The 20,402-nt window shown below is 40.2% G+C and overlaps 1 protein-coding gene and 1 pseudogene across 6 annotated transcripts in view; both read right to left on the minus strand.

Moving 5' to 3' along the window:
• The window catches only part of TTC23L (tetratricopeptide repeat domain 23 like), a 60,104-nt gene that overhangs the window by 7,482 nt on the left and 32,220 nt on the right, over nucleotides 1-20,402 (minus strand). For 5 of the 6 annotated variants that reach the window (XM_053201605.1, XM_053201601.1, XM_053201607.1 and 2 more), the window contains exons 9-11: nucleotides 14,942-15,069; nucleotides 14,449-14,598; nucleotides 5,700-5,782 (exon numbers count right to left, since the gene is read on the minus strand). In XM_053201605.1, the coding sequence (XP_053057580.1) occupies nucleotides 5,700-5,782; nucleotides 14,449-14,598; nucleotides 14,942-15,069 (361 nt within the window). Of the gene's footprint in view, nucleotides 1-5,699; nucleotides 5,783-14,438; nucleotides 14,599-14,941; nucleotides 15,070-20,402 lie in introns of all 6 variants that reach the window. The other variant, XM_015075905.3, reaches the window with a different exon arrangement.
• On the minus strand, nucleotides 16,570-17,590 carry LOC106978315 (60S ribosomal protein L35a-like; annotated as a pseudogene).

The raw sequence follows: 20,402 nt of genomic DNA on the forward strand, positions 1-20,402 counted from the left end.
TCCATCTGACTCTAAAGTCCATGACCTCGACTATTTAATATTCTTCTAACAAGTCGAACTGTCCAGTATTGGAAAGGCCACTTTGACAGGTAATGAGCGATTCCTGATTTGGAGAGGTGTTTAATCAGGTACTGGATTACCGGAGTAATCTCAAAAATCTGCTCTACCAATATAGCTCGTTCTAATGTCTGTGATGATTCCCTATTTGCCAGCGTTATGGCTTCTTATGAGTCCTCATTCTCTTATCATCATCAGTGTCATCATCACCTCTCATTAGCACATACGATGTGTCAGGCATCCTTCTGAGCAGTTTTACTTACATTAATTTATTTAGTCAAAACTACCCTACAAAGTAGTTATTATTATTATCCCCATTTAGTAGATAAGGAACCTGAGAAGCAAAGTGCCTTGTCCAAGGTCAGACAACCAATAAGTCACAGAGCTAGGATTATAACCCAGGCATCTGGCTGTAGTACATTACACCGTCTCTTACTGTTTGATACATGTGCCATACTTTTTAAAAATTTATCTTTTTTATTATGGATATATATTTGTTGTAAAAAAATGTCAACACAAATATATAACACAGAAGTTGAAAGTCCCACATAATCCAATGTCTCAGAGATAATTACTATTACCTTCACTAACCACACATTTATATATTTATTTATGGGTTATACTATAGACAATGCTCATTAATATGTATTTTTCATGTTTTTACCCCTAACAATTTATCTGCAATATTCTTCCATAACTCTTCAAAGCTCTACTTCATGCTTTTTAATGACCATATTATATGATCATAAACATGGACCTCATTATATTGATCATAAACATGCACTGGTGTTTCTACTGGTGGACATTTGAGTTTTTTCTACTGTTTTGATATTATTTAAAAAAAATCTACAAGGAAGGCAGAAGACCCTCTTTCTGCATTACCCCCAAATAATACAAAAACAATAATTAGAATGAACATTTCAGGAAGCTTACTATGTGTCACACATTAAGTAAAGCACTTAAAATAGAATGCTCTCAGGTGCACCTGGGTGGCTGAGTCAGTCAGGCATCCAAAACTTGATTTCGGCTCGGGTCATGATCTCACAGTTTGTGGGATCGAGCCATGCACTGGGCTCTGCACTGACAGCATGGAGCCTGCTCGGGATTCTCTCTCTCCCCATCTCTCTGCCTCTTCCCTGCTTGTGCTCTTTCTCTCTCTCTCAAAAATAAATAAATAACCTTTAAAATAATAGAGTGCCCTTATTCACATTTTTAAGATTATTTTACATTTTTTAAAGTAAACTCTCTGTGCTCAAACTCACAATCCCAAGATCAAGAGTCATATGCTCTACAGGCTGAGCCAGCCAGATGCCCCTTCAACTTTTTTTTTCCAATGAAGAAAGGAAGACATAGGAAGTCTCACTGCAAATGGGAAAGCTCAAATTTGAGCCCTGTTTTGATTTCAAATCACACTGCATACACACTTCTAAAGTAAGTGTAAGTGTTCTTTCTTAAGTCTTTTCATTTCACATTTACATATTCCATGGGGTTCTTATCCATTCCCTTCACTTCAGAATCTGTCTCCTTGAGCTCCTGGTCCATTCAGCCTATCAGACACTGCCAAGTGGATGCACTGTGGGCACCTCAAACTTAACTCCTCCAAAACAGAAATCATATTCCTCACAACCCCTAGACATCCTCCAGGATGATCTCCACTTGTCAACACTATTTCATTTAATAGCATGGTCATTCACTCAACTGTCCAAGCTAGAAACTTCAAAGCTGCCTGTGACTCCTGCCTGTATTACACCCCACATCCAACTGGTTCTAAGGCTTTGTTACAAGAGACCACAAGTTGTTTCTCAATCCATCCTCTCCACCTTCCTCCTACTAGGGCTTTAGATAATTAAGGCTCCTGACACCTCTCCCTTAGACTGTTGTATCTGCTCGTAACTCATCTCCCTACTTCTAATCTCTCCTTAGGTCCCATCTATTCTTCCATTGCTGTCAGAGGTAATGTTGTAAAGCTAATAATTGATCATGTCATATCCTGCTTATATTCTCAGTAGTAAGTTTTAAAGTCCTCAGCAGGGCACATAAAACATCCCATAATCTCACCCCAATTTATCCTTCCAAACTCATCTGCAGTATATTCTTACCCATGTACCTTAAACTATGACTACCCATGATCACTTGTGTTTTCTCAGAACTATCGATTATCTCCATGCCTCTATGCTTTTGTTCATGCTACTTGAAATGCCCGCCTCTGGCTTCTCTTCTACCTGCTGATATTTTACTTTTCTTTGAAGACCCAGCACGCTGCCCCCAGCGTACATACAGTTTCCACCCTTGTCTCTAGCCTCTCAATTTATTACTTGTCCTCTTTGTTTACATTTCTGTTAATGCTTTACTATAGACTAGTAATCTGGTCACATGTGTCTGTCTTTCTGAAAGGACTCAATCTTAAACATATTAGTATTTCTTGGGGCGCCTGGGTGGCTCAGTTGGGTAAGCATCTAACTTCAGCTCAGGTCATGATCTCACAGTTCATGAGTTCAAGCCCCGCATCGGGCTCTGTGCTGACAGCTCACAGCCTGGAGCCTGCTTCGGATTCTGTGTCTCCCTCTCTCTCTGCTCCTTCCCTGCTTGCACTCTGTCTCTGTCTGAAAACTGAATAAACATTAAATTAAAAATATATATATTAGTATTTCTAGTGCTTAGAAGGAGCTTCATATGTAAAAAATTAAAACTGGAGTTCATTTGTGATTTAGGTAAAAGACTACACTGCCTCAAAGTTTACTTCCAAATCTGAGATTTTCTGTGCCTTTCTGATACACTAAAATCTTACTTGAGGATTGCAATGATCATTTAACCTTAGAATTAACTCTGATTTCAAGGGCCCATTTCTGCTTTCACTTCTTTGCAGAGGCTTTAAAAGCCAAGCATTTGGGCCCTTGGCAATGAACGCCCAGTCGAGTGTTGTCATTGGATTTCCGGAGGAGGTGGGGTAAAAAATACAAGAGCACATCGGAAAACTAGCGGGGCTCCAGAACATCTGGGATTGATTATTCCAGTGAGTTGCTCGAGCAAGGAGAACAATTCTCGTACTAGTTTTTTTTGACATCTGGGCTTTGGCGGCTACCCCTATGGCTTTCTCAGCAGTTCTTGAGGAGTGAGATATGGCTTGTTTCAGTGGAAGAAAAACTTCCAGTGACTCCACTTCTACAGCAGAGGCCTCCAGAAGACCCTTTTCCTCTTACATGGATTTTCTTAGCAGGCCCAGGTCTTCTTGTCATTTACACAGAGAATTAATCTCCCCATACCCAGAGAAATTCATCCTACCTGGGGTCTGAATTAGGTTATACCACCCCCCTCCCAATTCCTCTTCCTCCTATGATTCTTTTCGAACCATGGACAAGGAACAGTAAAAGACTGGGAGGAGAAGCAACCTCAGGCTACGGTGGAAGTGGATTCACTCCAGCTCCTGCAAAGTGCCTCTTATTAAATACAAGCTGAGTAGGACTTTAGTTCCAGTTCTGAGGGAGAAGGGGGGGGGGGGTGAAGGGTGTTTTGCTAACATTTATTGAGCACACACTCTGCCAGGCACTGTCCTATGCATGTTATATACATTATTTTATTTAAAACTCGCAATGATTTACTATGGTATACTATTATCTATAGTCTAATGATGGAGGAACCGAGGTTCAAGGAGGTTAAATGATTTTCCCAAGGCCACATACTTAGTAAGTGGCAGGGGCAGGTTAAGTTGACAGGGATGAATCCTTTCATCCCGTCACGGGGTGAGATGTCTACTCTTTACGCATTACTCCTAATGTAAAATAATAATAGCTGCATGATATACAAGAGCTTTTTATTTAAACATTCGGACCTATTACCTCTAGCACACCAGAGAGATGATGGTGATGATGATGGTGACGAAGGTGATGATTCCAACATTCAGTGAGCATTGAAGACCTGCCAGGACCTGATCTAGGGGTGCTGTATTATATGTGATCTTATTCTCAGAAAGCCCACTTTTTGAGGAAGGTATTATTACTTTCTTGATGAATATACAGAGGCCGAGAAAGGCTAAGTAACTTCACCTAGGTCAGAGAGCTGAATGTTGAAGCCTGAGTTTTAAATCCAGACAGCCTACCTTCAGAGTGTAAGCTACATTGCCTACAGGGAGCACATTCTGGAGTTAGAGAGACCTGGTTTTGAATCACAGCTCTGCCTCTTCCTGGGTAAATTAACTTGAACATATCGGTCCTCAGTTTCTCTGTATGTAAAATGCACCTCTGGAGACTTACCTGCTAACCAGGTGTCTCCATATATATTCTCAAGTACATGAGAGTCAGAACACCTATTCTATAGGAAACGGAAGTGCATTTTTGAAATACGATAGAGGTAGGTTCAAATCTTACTACTTAATACTTACCAGCTAGGTATTTAAAAAAGATACTCAAACTTTCTGATTCTCAGTTTCATCACCTGAACATGGGAGGCAAAAATACCTACCTAATAGGAATATTTGTGGGTTAGAAATAGTAGATGTATTTTACAATGCCAGGGAATTGGAAGAAGTTCTACGTTATACTCATTATTTAAATATCGTTATGGCTCTCGACCAGGAAAATATACTTTCATATGCACCAGCAGGTAGGGGGCCAAGTTCCCCGTTTACCGTCCTAACACAGGCATCACTAGGGAGGCTAGAGAACCCCCTTCTGGAAGGTGATAAAACAGGAGACAGTCTTCTGTTGGGCCTACTTTAGGTGTGGCTCTGACTCAGGTAGGTGGGGATATGATGGGCTGAATGTGTTCTCTCTGCTCATCTTGTCCCTCACCTGCCCAGCTTGCTGAGAAAGGTACCAAGTGAACTGCCTCCAGTGAACTACAGTCAGGATCCTGACTCTCGCTCCACAACAATCCCCCCCCCCCCCGCCCCTTTATTAGGCTCTAGGGAGAAAGCATGTGGCCGTTAGAGTCACACTTACTTAGATCCAAACCCTCTGTCAAGTGAGAGCTATCATACTGAGTATTTGTGAGGATGAATTTCTTTATGAAAATGACTTAGCTCAGTTATAGGGGCTTAGTATATACTCAACAAATTTTAATTTTCATCTTTCTTAGAAGAGAATAATTCAAGGTCAACGTCATTCTGAGATGAACACAAAGATAAAGAAGGATGCAAGTCTTCACAAAACACTCTTTTAGCTTAAATTCTAAGTATTTAAAAAAAGATTCTCAAGAGCCTCTTTTATTACTGATTTTAGAGCTAATTAAATCCCCCCAAAACTTGTCTTATATTTAAGGACCTAGATTTTATATATTCATTGAATATATTCATTTACTTTGAATATACTCAATTGAATATATTCATTTACTTTGAATACCTTGTCACAGGCTAACAGCTGAGATACTCTTATAGGACTTAGGTCTAATGCTCAGCATTGAAAGAGATACTATAAGTACAAATTTATTATTGCAGCAGACCCCTATGGCATTGGTTTCTGACAGACTACTAGAAATCGACTAGTTACTCCACAGGATTTGGCCACATCCATAGTCCAGGTTGGCATTATGCCCCTCTAGCAAGAATCGCAGAGGCGCTCACCCACTAACTGACTGAATCTGGGCAAGGCCATGCTATCCACAAATCCGTACTGATGACCTGGTTGGTGACCAGGGCCACAACTCACCTCTGCATTAGGGTAAGGAGGTCTTTTGTGTCTCTGCTTTTACTGTGGTCTCTTCCATATAAAAGGATTTGAATCATCAGACACTGTAGGTAAGTTGAGAAACATAGGTTAAAGAGAATCAGATAGCCAGCACCTTCTTTATAAACCAAACTCAGAAGAGCATCACTGGTACTGAGGTATCACGAGTTTCCATGTCAAATTCCCACCCTGCATCCCCCCTCCTGGTTCCCAGCCAAGGAGGAAAAGGAGACTGAATGGAAGGCTCCGCACACCTCCATGCTTTATGTGTGTCATTCTACCCCACTGCACCTGCCACCACCATGTGGCTATGGATAACGAGAGTAACAGGGCCCAAACATGGCTGTAGTAATGGTTTCCATCAGGATTTTCCAAATAGCTATGACCAAATGGATGGATATAAATGAAATCGGTGTATGGGTCCTAAATTTGCATTGCATTCTCAAGCTGTATCACTTTACTCTTTTTTTTTAAGTTTTTTATTTGAGAGAGACAGAGACAGTGCGAGTGAGGGAGGGACAGAGAGAGAGAGAGAGAGAGGAAGAGAGAGAATCCCAAGCAGGCTCCACACTGTCAGTGCAGAGCCTGATGTGGGACTCGAACCCATGAAACCACGAGATCATGACCTGAGCCGAAACCGAGAGTTCGACGCTCAACTGACTGAGTCACCCAGGTGCCCCTATATCACTTTACTCTTAGGCAGTTTTCCAGTTAAAATTTTATTATGGACCTCTCTTTCCAATCAAGATGGAATAATCGGGATCAGATTTACACTTGCACACGAAATAACCAAAAAATGAACAAGCAAACAAAATATATGAAGCAATCTTTAAGACACTGAACATCAGCCAACAAAGAACAGTGATCCCTGAGAGAGGGAAACAAGTGAGATAAATCCTAAAACTGCCCCGAGATTATTGTTTTGAGAGCAGTTACAGGTCATGATGCAGGGAAGGGAACAGAGGGAAGCTCAGCAGACTCCCTAAGTTGAGGATAAGGAGCTGAGTCCCCGGAGACTCTCAGAGCTGAGTAAAAAGAGAGGAGACAGCTGAGAAAAAGATCCAGGAATATCTGTGGTGGATCCCCCTTGTGTATTCAGCAGAGTACTGACTAGCACGTCTATGTGAGAAAACTGCCCAAAGCTGGGAAAGGAATCAGCTGAAGGGGCTGGCGGGAACAGGGCCTGGTGCTTACACAGGGCTGGGCACAGGGCCTGTTTCAGTCAGCCAATCTAGAGAGCCTCATGGCTCATGGAGCTTTGGGTGGCGGACTCAGAAGGCTTCTGCCTCAGTAATGGGGGATAATTAGCCCTTCACTGACTCCTGCTCTAGTCTCATCTACTGAATCTTAAAAAGCAAGACCTAAAAGGACTACACTATAATTAAACTGAGTTCCAGAACAAAGTTCAAGAATACTTATAGGAATACAAAAATATCCAACACCCAATAAGGTAAAATACACAACATCTGGCATCCAAACAAAGATTGCAAAAGCCCGTAAAGAAGCAGAAAAGTGTTATCCATATGAGAAAAATGTATCAATCAAAACCCACCCCAAACTGACATAGATGTTAGAATTAGCAGAGAAGTATATTATAACTGTTATAACTTTATTGCATATGTTAAAAAAATTAAATGAGGACATGAAAAATTCATTTTTTTAAAAGACCCAAATCAAACTTCTGGAGATGAAAATGTAAAAAGATGGATGGGAGGGATCAAGAGCAGTTTTGATATTAGAGAAGAAAAAAATTAGTGAACCTAAAGGCACAAGAATAAGAAATATCCATAAAGAAAAATTATAGATTATAGCAGTGGGTACAGAAAAATAGTTTTTACAATAGCCAACACCCAATTGTATAAAATCCGACATCCATTCCTGAGTTAAAAACACCTCCTTAGCAAACCAGGAGTAGAAGGTAATCTCCTCAACCTGATAAAAGGTATTTATAAAAAAGTCAACAGCTAACAACAAACCTAATTGGTGAAAGACTAAAATTTTTCTCCCTGAAAACAGAAATTAGACAAGGTTGCCTGTTCTCACCACTTCCACTCAACATTGTACTAGATGTTCTGGTCAATGTAGCAAGAAATAAAAGGCATCCAAATTGGAATGAAAGAAGTAAACCTGAGGGGCACCAGGGTGGCTCAGTTGGTTAAGCGTCTGACTTCAGCTCAGGTTATGATCTTGTGGTTCGTGGGTTCAAGCCCAGTGTCAGGCTCTGTGCCGACAGCTCAGGGCCTGGAGCCTGCTTCAGATTCTGTGTCTCCCTCTCTCTCTGCCCCTCCCCCATTCATGCTGTACCTCTCTCTCTCAAAAATAAATAATAAGACATTACAAAAAAAAAAGAAGTAAACTTGATTTGCAGATGACATGATCATCCATGTAGGAAATCTGATGAATCTATAAACAGCTACTAGAATAAGTGAGTTTAGCAAAGTTATGGGACCCAAAATTATATATTTAAAAATTGTTATATTTCTATATACTAGCATCAACAATCAGAAATTGAAATTCAAATATGATACATTTAAAATAGCAAAAATTGGAAATCAGTCTGAATAAATCTAAGGAAAGGTGCACATGACCTGTACATCAAAAACTACAAGAAATAGGGGCGCCTGGGTGGCTCAGTCGGTTAAGCGTCCGACTTTGGCTCAGGTCATGATCTCGTGGTTCGTGAGTTCAAGCCCTGCGTCGGGCTCTGTGCTGACAGCTCAGAACCTGGAGCCTGTTTCAGATTCTGTGTCTCCCTCTCTCTGACCCTCCCCCGTTCATGCTCTGTCTCTGTCTCAAAAATAAATAAACGTTAAAAAAAAAAAAAACTACAAGAAATATTATTGGGAGACATTAAAGATGACCTACACAAATGGGAGAATATCACGTGTTCATGGGTGAGAAGCTCAAGATTGTTAAAATGTTAATCCTCCCCAACCTGATCTACACATTCAATGTAATCTCAAGCTAAATCTGAGCACATGTTTTTGGGGAAACCGATACAGTGATTCTAAAATTCCTGTGGAAACGCAAAGAACCGAGAATACTCAGAACAACATTGAAAAAGAACAAAGTTGAAAAACCAACACTACCTGATTTCAAGACTTGTTTTAATGTTTTTATTTATTTTTGAGACAAAGACAGAGCATGAGCAGGGGAGGGTCAGAGAGAGAGGGAGACACAGAATCTGAAGCAGGCTCCAGGCTCTGAGCTGTCAGCACAGGGCCCGACGTGGGCTTGAACTCCCAGACTGTGAGATCATGACCTGAGCTGAAGTTGGACGCTTAACTGACTAAGCCACCCAGGCGCCCCTCAAGCCTTGTTTTAAAGCTACAATAATCAAGACAGCATGTATTGACCTGAAGATGGAAAAACAGATTAGTGGAACAGACAAGAGTCCGTAAATAATACACACACACACACACACACACACACACACACACACACACTGAATTTTTGACAAAGGTGCAAAGATAACTCAGTAGAGAAAGGAATTTCATTTCAATAAAAACGGTGCTAGAACAGCTGGCTACCCACATGCTAGACAAACAGACAAACAAACTGGGATCCATTCCTAGTACCATACAGGAAAACTGATTCAAGTGGATCATAGGCCTAAATGTTAAACCTGAAACTACAAAAAATCTAGAAGAAAACATAGGAGAAAAATAGTTTTGACTTCGGTCAGGCAAAGATTTCTTAGGTAAAACACCAAAGCGCAATCCACAAAAGAACAAATTGATAAACTAGACTGCATGAAATTGCAAAGCTTCTGCTCTTCAAAAGACACTTGTTAAGAAAATGAAAAGGCAGGGGCGCCTGGGTGGCTCAGTCGGTTGAGCGTCCGACTTCAGCCCGGGTCACGATCTCACGGTCTGTGAGTTCGAGCCCCGCGTCAGGCTCTCGGCTGATGGCTCAGAGCCTGGAGCCTGCTTCGGATTCTGTGTCTCCCTCTTTCTCTGCCCCTCCCCCGTTCATGCTCTGTCTCTCTCTGTCTCAAGAATAAATAAACGTTAAAAAAAAAAAAAATTAAAAAAAAAAAGAAAATGAAAAGGCAAACTTCATGCCAAGAGAAAATATTTCCAAATCATATATCTGATAGAGAACTTGTATCTAGAATATATGAAGAACTTGTTTCCCACTTTATAGCATTTATGGCATCAACTAGGAACATAACATGTTTACACAAACACACAACAATTGTACATTGGCATCTTTATGATTTTTTTTACTTTATTCTTAAAATTTTTTAAGTTTTTTAAAATTTATTTTTGAGAGAGACAGAGACAGAGGGTGAGCAGGAGAAGGGAAGAGAGAGAGGGAGACACAGAATCCGAAGCAGGCTCCAGGCTCCGAACTGTCAGCACAGAGCCTGAGGTGGGGCTCGAATCCATAAACCGTGATATGACCTGAACTGAAGTCCGTCGCTTAACCGACTGAGCCACCCAGGCACCCCTGATCATATCACTTTCTTAAACCTCTAGTGCAAAAGGCCCTGCTGGTCTCCCCTTCCTTATAAACCCCTGCCTCTCCCAGTTCATCCTGTACTGCTCTTCTTTTTTTTCTGGACACACTCCCTTTTAGTCTTTCCCTGTTTCATCTTGTCTCAGAGTCTTTTTTTTTTTTTAATTTTTTAAATTTACATCCAAGTTAGTTAGCATATAGTGCAACAATGATTTCAGGAGTAGATTCCTTAGTGCCCCTTACCCATTTAGCCCATCCCCCTCCCATAATCCCTCCTGTAACCCTCAGTTTGTTCTCCATATTTAAGAGTCTCTTATGTTTCATTCCCCTCCCTGTTTGTATATTATTTTTGCTTCCCTTCCCTTATGTTCATCTGTTTGGTATCTTAAAGTCCTCATATGAGTGAGGTCATATAATATTTGTGTTTCTCTGACTAATTTCACTTAGTATAATACACTCTAGTTCCATCCACATAGTTGCAAATGGCAAGATTTCATTCTTTTTGATTGACAACTAATACTCCATTGTATGTATGTATGTATGTATGAATGTATGTATGTATGTGTGTGTATTTTCTTTATTCATTCATCCATCAATGGACATTTGGGCTCTTTCCATACTTTGGCTATTGTCAATAGTGCTGTTATAAACATTGGGGTGCATGTGCCCTTTGAAACAGCATACCTGTATCCGTTGGATAAATACCTAGTAGTGCAATTGCTGGGTCGTAGGGTAGTTCTATTTTTAATTTTTTGAGGGATCTCCATACCGTTTTCCAGAATGGCTGCACCAGTTTGCATTCCCACCAGAGGCAACTTTACAACATTAAAGGAGTCATATACAAGTCTACAGGCATCATATACAGTGTGGTTAGAATATATAAAGAACTTGTAAAATTAAGTTAATCATAAGAAAGCAAACAACTAACGAAAAGTAAGCAAAAGATTTGGATTGTCACTTCACCCAAGAAGATAGACAGATGAGAAATTAAGTACACAGAAAGATGCTCAAGACAAACACAAATTAAAACCACAATGAGAGGCACCTGGGTGGCTCAGTTGGTTGGGCGTCGGACTTTGGCTCAGGACATGATCTCACTCTCGCTGAGATCAAACTCTTGGTGAGTTTGAGCCCCACGTCAGGCTCTATGCTGACAGCTCAGAGCCTGGAGTCTGCTTCGGATTCTGTGTCTTCCTCTCTCTCTGCCCTTCTCCTGCTCACACTCTGTGTGTGTGTGTCTCTCTCTCTCTCAAAAATAAACATTTTTTAAAAATAAAAAAATTAAAAAAAACCACAATGAGATACCATTATATACCTATTAAAAACACTGACCACACCAACTACTGGCAAGAATGTGGAGGAACTGAATTCTCATACCCTTCCGGTGGGAATATGTAATATAATGTAACCATTTTCCAAAATTTTGACAGTTTCTTATAAAGATAAACATGCACCTATCATATTACTTAACCATTTCACTCCTAAGTATTCACCCAAGAGAAAAAAGTACATATCCATACAGAGACTTGTGCATGAACATTCAGGGCAGTTTTATCTATAAGAAACCCAACTGTAAACAGCCAAATGTTCATCATCAGATGAATGGATAAAAATATCATGGCATCCATACAATGGATGCTCAGCATATAAGAGTAAACCATGGATACACACAATAATATGGACACTTCTCAAAATAATTATGCTGAATGATTCAAGACTGTGTAACTATGGGATTTTACTTATATAAATTTTAGAAAATGCTAATGTATCTATGGTGACAAAGCAAATCAGTTATTGCCTGGGGGTGGGAGTGGGAGAGGGGTGAAGCTGATTATTTACAAAGGGGAATGGGGAAACTTTTGGGAGTGACTGACACACTCATGATCTTGATTGTAATAATGGTTCCACAGGTCAATAGAGATGTCCAAGCTGATCAAATTGTACACTGTAAAATGTGTGCCGCTTACTGTATGTGAATAAAAAGTATTCTATCACCAGATTGTAATTTTTAATGTTTGTCTTTTCTTTACCTTCTCACCCCCACCCTACTGCATTTAACTTTGATTCCTTTTACATGAAAACTGAACTGCCCAAGAAAAAACATTAGCCAAAAGCGTCACCAGGATTCTGTATGTATGGCCCCCTTTGTGCTCTATTATGTCTGCCAAAGGGGTCTCCTCTCAGCATCAACTTTTGCTGAGGTTTCTTACCTTCTTTTTAGCTCTAGGAGCAGTTTCCAATCCCCAGAACAGCATCTATTAACATAGTCTAATTCAGAAGCTTCATCACCAGCATCCCATTGATGGTGGACACTCAGCATGAGGAAGGTGTTCAAGCCTCGAAACAACAGCCTTACTGCCAGCATGCCCTTCTATCCCTCTCCTCCTTTCTGGCCTGAGACATTGAAGTAGGGACTAAAGCCCTAAGGATAAAAGCTCATGGCAAAGATGCAGCCCCGCCTACCTTGCAGTATCCTAAATCTCCAAGTTGAGTCCCTTTCCAAATGGATGATGTAGCTGTGCCATCAAACAGCCACTGCCAGGTAAAATCTAGATCAGGCTCTCCTTCCATTTTGTGTAGAACATGGTAAGCCCTTATAACAGGTGTGCTGTTTTTTTTTTTTTTTTCATTTCAGAAAAGTTGTCTTCAATGATTTCTTTGATTACTGTTTCTATTCCAAGTATTATAGTTCTTTTTTCAGAAATGTATACAATTCTTTAGGTGAATCTCTACTTTGTCCTCTACATCAACTACTTTCTCATTATACCGCCTCTCTCCCTTTGTCAGCATTCTAGGACAGCTTTTCAAGTCTGTCCTATAAATCTCTGATTCTTTCAACTGGCAGGATATTGCAGCTCTAGAAGTATTAAAAATACAGATTCTAGACCAACCTCTTAGAACTCTTAAGAGTGTGAGGTGGGGCTCAGGAATCATTTTTTGTTAGTTTGTTTCACTTTTGTTTTGATTTTTATTGAATGCTGCAATTTTAGACTTGGGAAATGTTGCTCCCCATCACTATGACATGTTAAGACAGTCTTTACCATTTTCCATGTAGATTTGAATTTTATATTTGTCCCTTCTTATTTCACTCCTAACATTTTAATCTCATCTCATCTTTTGGCCTCAAGTTGTCACCCTTTCACCCTTTCATTTTAAAGTTTTCTCTCCTTATAGGTTTTTCTGCTCCTATCCATAAATTCATGCTTTCCTTGAAGATACTATTCTGGTCACTGTAACTTATTTTCAGAAGGCTTTCTTTTTCTCAGGATCTTCAAAATAAGACCCCTTTCTCCTGTTATTTACTATTGTCATACTTATTTTCTGATTATGTTTAGTTAACCTGAAATGAGATAAAAATCTCTCTAGACCTGATGTTTGCCAATGTATATGTGTGGATGGCTTTTGACTCCTCCCTCTGCTTACATGAGTATTGGGTGATCTTTACCAACTTTTTCTCCAACACTGAACAAACTTAGATTTTATGTAGAGACATCCTGACCACTCTTACCAAGTCTTTAGCCTTGGTCTGTCAGTAGACTGACCAGCTGAACTGTTTGGTCACACCTCTTGCCAGATCCTACTACAAGACATGAACTTCCAGTGTTGTCTGAGCCCCCTGGAAAGGGAATCAGTATTTGGGTAAGAATGGCTTATATAAGGTGTTCCTAACTCTGCCCAACCTTGGGTGCTGCCACGGCTGTACCTAGATTCCAACACTGGTGTGTTACTCTTTTATTTTTAAAAAATTTTAATGTTTTTTATTTATTTTTGAGAGGCAGAAAGGGACACAGCATGAGCTGGGGAAGGGCAGAGAGAGGAGACACAGAATCCAAAGCAAGCACCAAGCTCTGGGCTGTCAGCACAGAGCCTGGAGTGGGGCTCCAACTCGTGAACCATGAGACCATGACCTAGCCGAAGTCAGACGCCAAATCGATTGAGCCATCCAGGTGCCCGTGGGGTGTTATTTTTTTAGGACTCTGGTGCAAGCATAGGCACAGTAAGTTTCTGTATCTCCCTCAGCACATCTTAGAAAGTGAATTTTTACTTCACTTAAAAAAAAAAAAAGAAATAGAGAAGGAAGAAGAAAGGAGGCAGGAAAGAAAGACAGGAAGTGAAGGGAAACAGAGAGGAGGGGAGGGGATAGGAAGGGAACATATGCATGCATACACACACACACACACACACACACACACACACACACACACACACCTCACTCCTCACATTGTGCTTACAGGCCCAGGAGAAAATGCACAAACCAACCAGCATGCACCTTCCTTAGCAGCTGAATCGCCTTTCTGAGGTCTCCTTTGGCAAAGCAGATCCTGCCCATGTTGTAAAAAGTTTCAGCCACTTTTTCACTACAATCACCATAGTTGATGACCTGAGACTTCAGTGAGGCCTTTAGCAGTCTGTAAGCTTCCTAGGGAATTAAAAAAAACGTTTTTAAATAATCCTGGCAATTCTGAAGTAATATGCCAGTTCTATTCCGTAAACTCTATGGAGGTGGCATTGTATGCCTTACCAGGATCTGTCAGTTGTGATATGTCACCTAAGTAATGTGTTTCTATGAAGAGTTGAGATTTCATGCTTATATTTAATAATAACAGTTAACTCATAAATAATTATTTAATCTTCATGGCTACTCTATGAGAGAAGAACTATTATTATACTCATATTATAGATGAAGGAATGTACACTAGTAAAAGCTAAGGATCTTGTCCAAGATCACACTGCCTCTAGTTGATTTGCCTGTTCATATTTACCTGTTTTTCTCCATTTTGGACAAGCCATTTGCAAAATTCTTCAATGGTTGTCAGTGTTTCATAATCCGTTGGGCCCAATGTTGCTTGATACGCATTGATACTTTTTATAAAATATATCTCCACAGCGTCTGCAAAAAAAAAAAAAAGGGAAACACTAATTAAGGCAAGCTGCTAGCCTTTCCAAGTATCTAATACCAGCTTTTCATACTTCAAGTCCATGCCTGTTCTCATTCCAGGTCTCAGAAGGACCCTCAGAAAGTCTGAGATATAATTTGATGGCATCAACTGATGTAATTTTATTCTCTTGATTAAATGCATGGATTTTTCTGTAGGAAAAGAAAGCTATGTCTGAACAGCTTTATCCCAAGACCCAAAATGGTCACCATATTAAACTCCCAACTGTAATGAAAGACTATATATTTAACTAAATTAAACTCTGATAGAGAGTATTATTTACTGGGATTTCTGTTAGGGGTGTGTGTGTGTGTGTGTGTGTGTGTGTGTGTACGTGTGTGTGTGTGCCTATGTGTGTTAGAGAGTTTTTGTTTCAAAAGTACTTTAAATGTAGTTGTTATCACTTAAAAATTTACTTTTAATGTTGTCTTTTATTCCAAACATAATAGATGTTTATGGAGTCAGTCTAGAAAATGCAATAGAAGCAAAAAAAAAAAAAAAAGAAATGAAAATTATCTCCACACACACTACTCAGAAGCAGGCACCATTAACATTTTTTACCACTGTATTAAGGTATAATTGGCATACCACACCTTCAACCATTGTAACTACCCAGTCTGATGAACTTTTAGTAAACTTATAATTATATAATCATGATTGAAATCAGTTTTAGAACATATCCATCACCCCCAAAATATTTTCTTCATGGCTGGTTGCAGTCAATGCCTGCTCTCATCCCGTCTCAGACAGTCACTGATCTTCATTCTATCTTTATGTTTTTGCCTCTTCCAGAAATTTCATATAAGTGGATTCATACAACACATGTAGTCTTTTGTGATTCTTTCATGCATCATGCGGTCTTTGAGGTTCATCTATGTTCCTGCACGAATTAGTACTTCGTTCCTCCTTCTGCCGAGTACTTTTCCATTGTGTGGATATACACTACATTTTGTTTACTCATTCCCAAGGTGATGACTATTTGCATTTGTGTGTATAGTCTATTATACCTATCCACATATCAGTTCCAATTCTCTTCATTCTTTTCTGTGGATTTGTGTTACTGTATGCTGTCATTTTCTTTCAGCCTAAGGGTTTCCTTTAGTATTTATTTTAGGTCAAGACTGCTGCCAACAATCCTGTTTATCAGGGAATGCCTATCTCACCTTCATTTTCAAAGGGAGGTTTTCGTGGATATACAATTCTTAGCTGAATTGTATTGCAACACTTTGAATATGTTTTTCCACTACCTTCTAGCCTCCCTTATTCTGATGAAAAAGCAGTCATCAATCATATTGTTTCCCTATATGGAGCTATTTTTCCACTGTTGCTTTCAAGATTTTCTTTTTGTCATTCAGAAATCTGACTGTAGGTATAGTTGTGGTTCTCTTTGTGTTTATCTTACTTGGCATTGAGAATTTTGGATCTGTAGATACATTTTCATCACGCGTGGGAAGTTTGGGGCCCTTATTTCTTTAGATACTTTGCTCCTCATTCTGTCTCCTCCTCTTCTGGTGCTCCTAGAACATATATGTTGGTACACCAGCTGTTGTTCCACAGATCTCTTATGCTTTGTTCGTTTTTAATGCCTTTTTTGTCTGCTGTTTGGATTGGACAATTTCTAGTGATATATCTTTGAGTTATCTTATTCTGTTCTCCACCATCTCAAATCTGATGTGGAGACCATTTAATGACTCTTTCATTCAATTACTGTAATATACAGTAGAATATACACTGTAACATACAGTGTAATATACTCTAGAATTTCCATTTGGTTGGTTTTTTTCTTACTTATTTATTTATTTTTTACAAGAGAACAAATCTACACCTTTATTCATTTACTTTTAAGTTAGTTTAAATCCTTGAGGGGTACAGCATCACACAGATTCTGTGGCGAATGGCTTTAGCAGGAACGTTGCTTCCAAATTTGGCTTGGACCATGCCACTATTTCCATGAAAACAAGTTACTTTTCCCCAGATCACTCTGGTTTTGTTCAGTTTGCCACGAGGGGTCACTGTGTTGTTCTTTGCTCTGTACACATAAGCACATCTCTTGCCTAGATAGAATTCAGTTTCATCTCAAGCAGAAACACCTTCAATTTTAGGAATAGCTGTGTGCTCCCTCTGGTTCCAGAAACTCCACTTATAGCCAGCAAAAATGGCTTTGGACCACAGCCTTCCAGACATATTTGTCATTTTAGGAGTCCTGTTCCCAGCAGGCCTCCATAGGTTCCAAGATGGCAGGAGAAAAGCGAACTCTTAAATAGTTTATATTTCTCTAGTAATAGTTCCTATTTGCTAGGTAATTTTCATTGTATTTTAATTCTTTTAACAGTTTCCTTTAATTCTTTCAACATATTTATGATAGCTGCTTTGAAGTCTTCTAAACCCAATATCTAACCCACTTAGAGTCAATTTCTATTGACGGCTCTTTTTCTGAGTATAAGCTATGGGTTGTTTCTTTGTATGTTTCTTTTGTTGAAAACTGTACATTTTACTTTTTTATGTTTTTATTAATTTATTTTTGAGAGAGAGAGAGACAAGAGTGTGAATGGGGCAGGAGCAGAGAGGGAGGGAGACACAGAATCTGAAGGAGGCTCCAGGCTCCAAGCTGTCAGCACAGAGCCCAACATGGGGCTCAAACCCATGAAATGCCAGATCATGACCTGAGCCAAGGTTGGACATGCAACTGACTGAGTTGAGTCACCCCCAAAACTGCACATTTTATTTATTTATTTAAAAATTTTTAATGTTTATTTTTGAGAGAGAGAGAGATTGAGTCAAGGGAGAAGAAAGAGGGAGACACAGAATCTGAAGCAGACTCCAGGCTCTGAGCTGACAGCACAGAGCCTGACACGGGACTCAAATTTACGAACCACGAGGTCATGACCTGAGCCAAAGTTGGATGTTCAACTGACTGAGCCACCCAGGCACCCCAAAACTGTACATTTTAGATATTATATAGTAGCAACAACAGACTGATATATTTTTGTGGGTTTTTATTTTGTTTTATTCTTTTTCTTTTTTTTAAGTAGGCTCCACACCCAGCATGGAGCCCAATGTGGGGCTTGAACTCACAACCCTAAGATCAAGACCTAAGCTGAGATCAAGAGTCAAGATACTTAACCGACTGAGTCACCCAAGTGCCCCTGCTTGTTTTGTTTTAGTGAATTGCCTAGACTCAAATGGCAGAATCTGTCTCCTCTATGGTGTCTGAATGCTAATGTCTTTGCTTAGGTGTTTGATTTCTTTAAAATAGACTTTATTCTTTAAGGCAGCTTTACATTCTCAGAAAAACTGAGTGGAAGGTACAGAGATTTTCATATAACTTGCCCACATATGGCATTTGGGATGGTTAATTTTCAGTGTCAACTAGACTGGGCTAAGGGATGTCCCGATAACTGATGAAACAATTTCTGGGTGTCTCTGTGAAGGTGTTTCTGGAAGAGATATACAACTGAATCAGTATACTGAGCAAAGAAGATCTGTCCTCACCAAGTTCACACACACACACACACACACACACACACACAATGCAAAGAAAGGATGAATTTTCTCTCACTCTTTTCTTGGGCTGGAAATCCATCTTCTTCTGCCCTCAAACATTGGAACTCCTGGTTCTTGGGCCTTTGGATTCTGAAACATATTATACCAGGGGTCCCCTCACTCCTGTTGGTTATATTTCTCTGGAAAACCTTGATTAACCAGGAATGAGCCCAAGAATAAGGACGTTTACTTGCCAAAGCCATGGCTGAGTGCCCAATCTTCAGCGACAGCAGCACTGAGCCTCTAATATGGCACCATTATGTACGGTGATTAGCCAGCTTCCTGGTAGCAAGTTGATTACCCCGAACCATTTTCTTCATGGAAAGGGCAGCATTTTGTCCTTAACTGGAATATATTTCTACTCTGGATATAAATTTGCCTTCCCTGCATGCAATGATTCTACCAAAACTACCATCCATAAACTTAGAATGCCTCATCCATCATCATGGTATTCCACACAACATTGCTTTGGATCAAGGAACTCACTTCACAGCAAAAGAAGGGCTGTAATGGACCCATGCTCAAGAAATTCACTGGTCTTACCATGTTCCCCACCATACTGAAGCAGCCAGCTTGACAGAATGGTGGTATAGTCTTTTGAAGACAGTTACAGTGCCAGCTAGGGGCAATACTTTGCAAGACTTGAGTTCTCCCAAAGGCTGTGTATACTCTGAATCAGCGTCCAATATATGGTGCTGTTTCTCCAATAGCCAGGATTCACAGGATAAAAACAATAATAATAAAGGTAGAGGAAGGGTGAATTCTCTCTCGCTCCTCCTGAGCTAGGAAGTCTACCTCCTGCCTTTGGACATCACATAATGGTTTTAGATTCCCAGCCTGATCATTCGAATATCCCTACTATATCTCAGTCTGGTTCTGATGCTTGCTGTGTTTCTTGAAACTGTGTGGGTTTGTTTGTTTTTATTTTGTTTTGTTTTTTGTTTTTGCTTTTTACTAAGCCTTGAAGTTTTCTTGATAGGTGGACATGATGTACTGGGTAAAAGAAAATGCTCTAAATAGGCTACTAGCTACATGGTGGGAAGATGTGGGCTTTGAGGGGAAGGCATTCTATCATCCTAGGTTAGGTCTCGGTCTTTCAGTGAGCCTGTGCCCCTGGACTGTGAACTTCGCAAGTGCTTCTCAGCCCCTTTCTCCCTTAGGGGGGAAGGGATAGCGAGAGTGGGCTAAAGTTGGGTATTTCCTTCCCTCTGGTTTGGTTAGGTTCTGAAACAGCAACAACAACAACAACAATAGTTTAGGCTCTGGTAAAATAATTTCTCTTGAGGACAGGCCTTGTTTAGTAGAAAGCTCTGGCATATTTTTTAAAGGATTTTTTCTTTTAAGTTTATTTATTTTGAGAAAGAAAGTGTGAGCGGGGGAGAGGCAGAGAGAGAGGGAAAGAGGGAGAATCCCAAGCAGGCTCTGCACTGTCAGCACAGAGCCAGATGAGGGGCTCAAACCCACAAACTGAACTGTGAGATCATGAGAATGATCTGAGCCAAAGTCAGCCACTGATTTCACCAACTGAGCCATCCAGGGGCCCCAGCTCTGGAATATTTTAACTGGCTATTTTTCCCCCTCTCTCTCCTGGCAGCAAGGGGGCATTTTTCTCCAATATTCACTTTGAGAACCTGGTCAAGCTCCTGGAGGTAAATCTCACAAGAGTGTGGAGACCACCCCCCCCCACCCCCACCCCTCCGCCCCTGTCACTGGGTACTTGGAATTTTTAACTCTCAGTCTTATC

This window comes from Acinonyx jubatus, chromosome A1 (assembly GCF_027475565.1).
Source record: "Acinonyx jubatus isolate Ajub_Pintada_27869175 chromosome A1, VMU_Ajub_asm_v1.0, whole genome shotgun sequence".
NCBI classification, from domain to species: Eukaryota; Metazoa; Chordata; class Mammalia; order Carnivora; family Felidae; genus Acinonyx; species Acinonyx jubatus.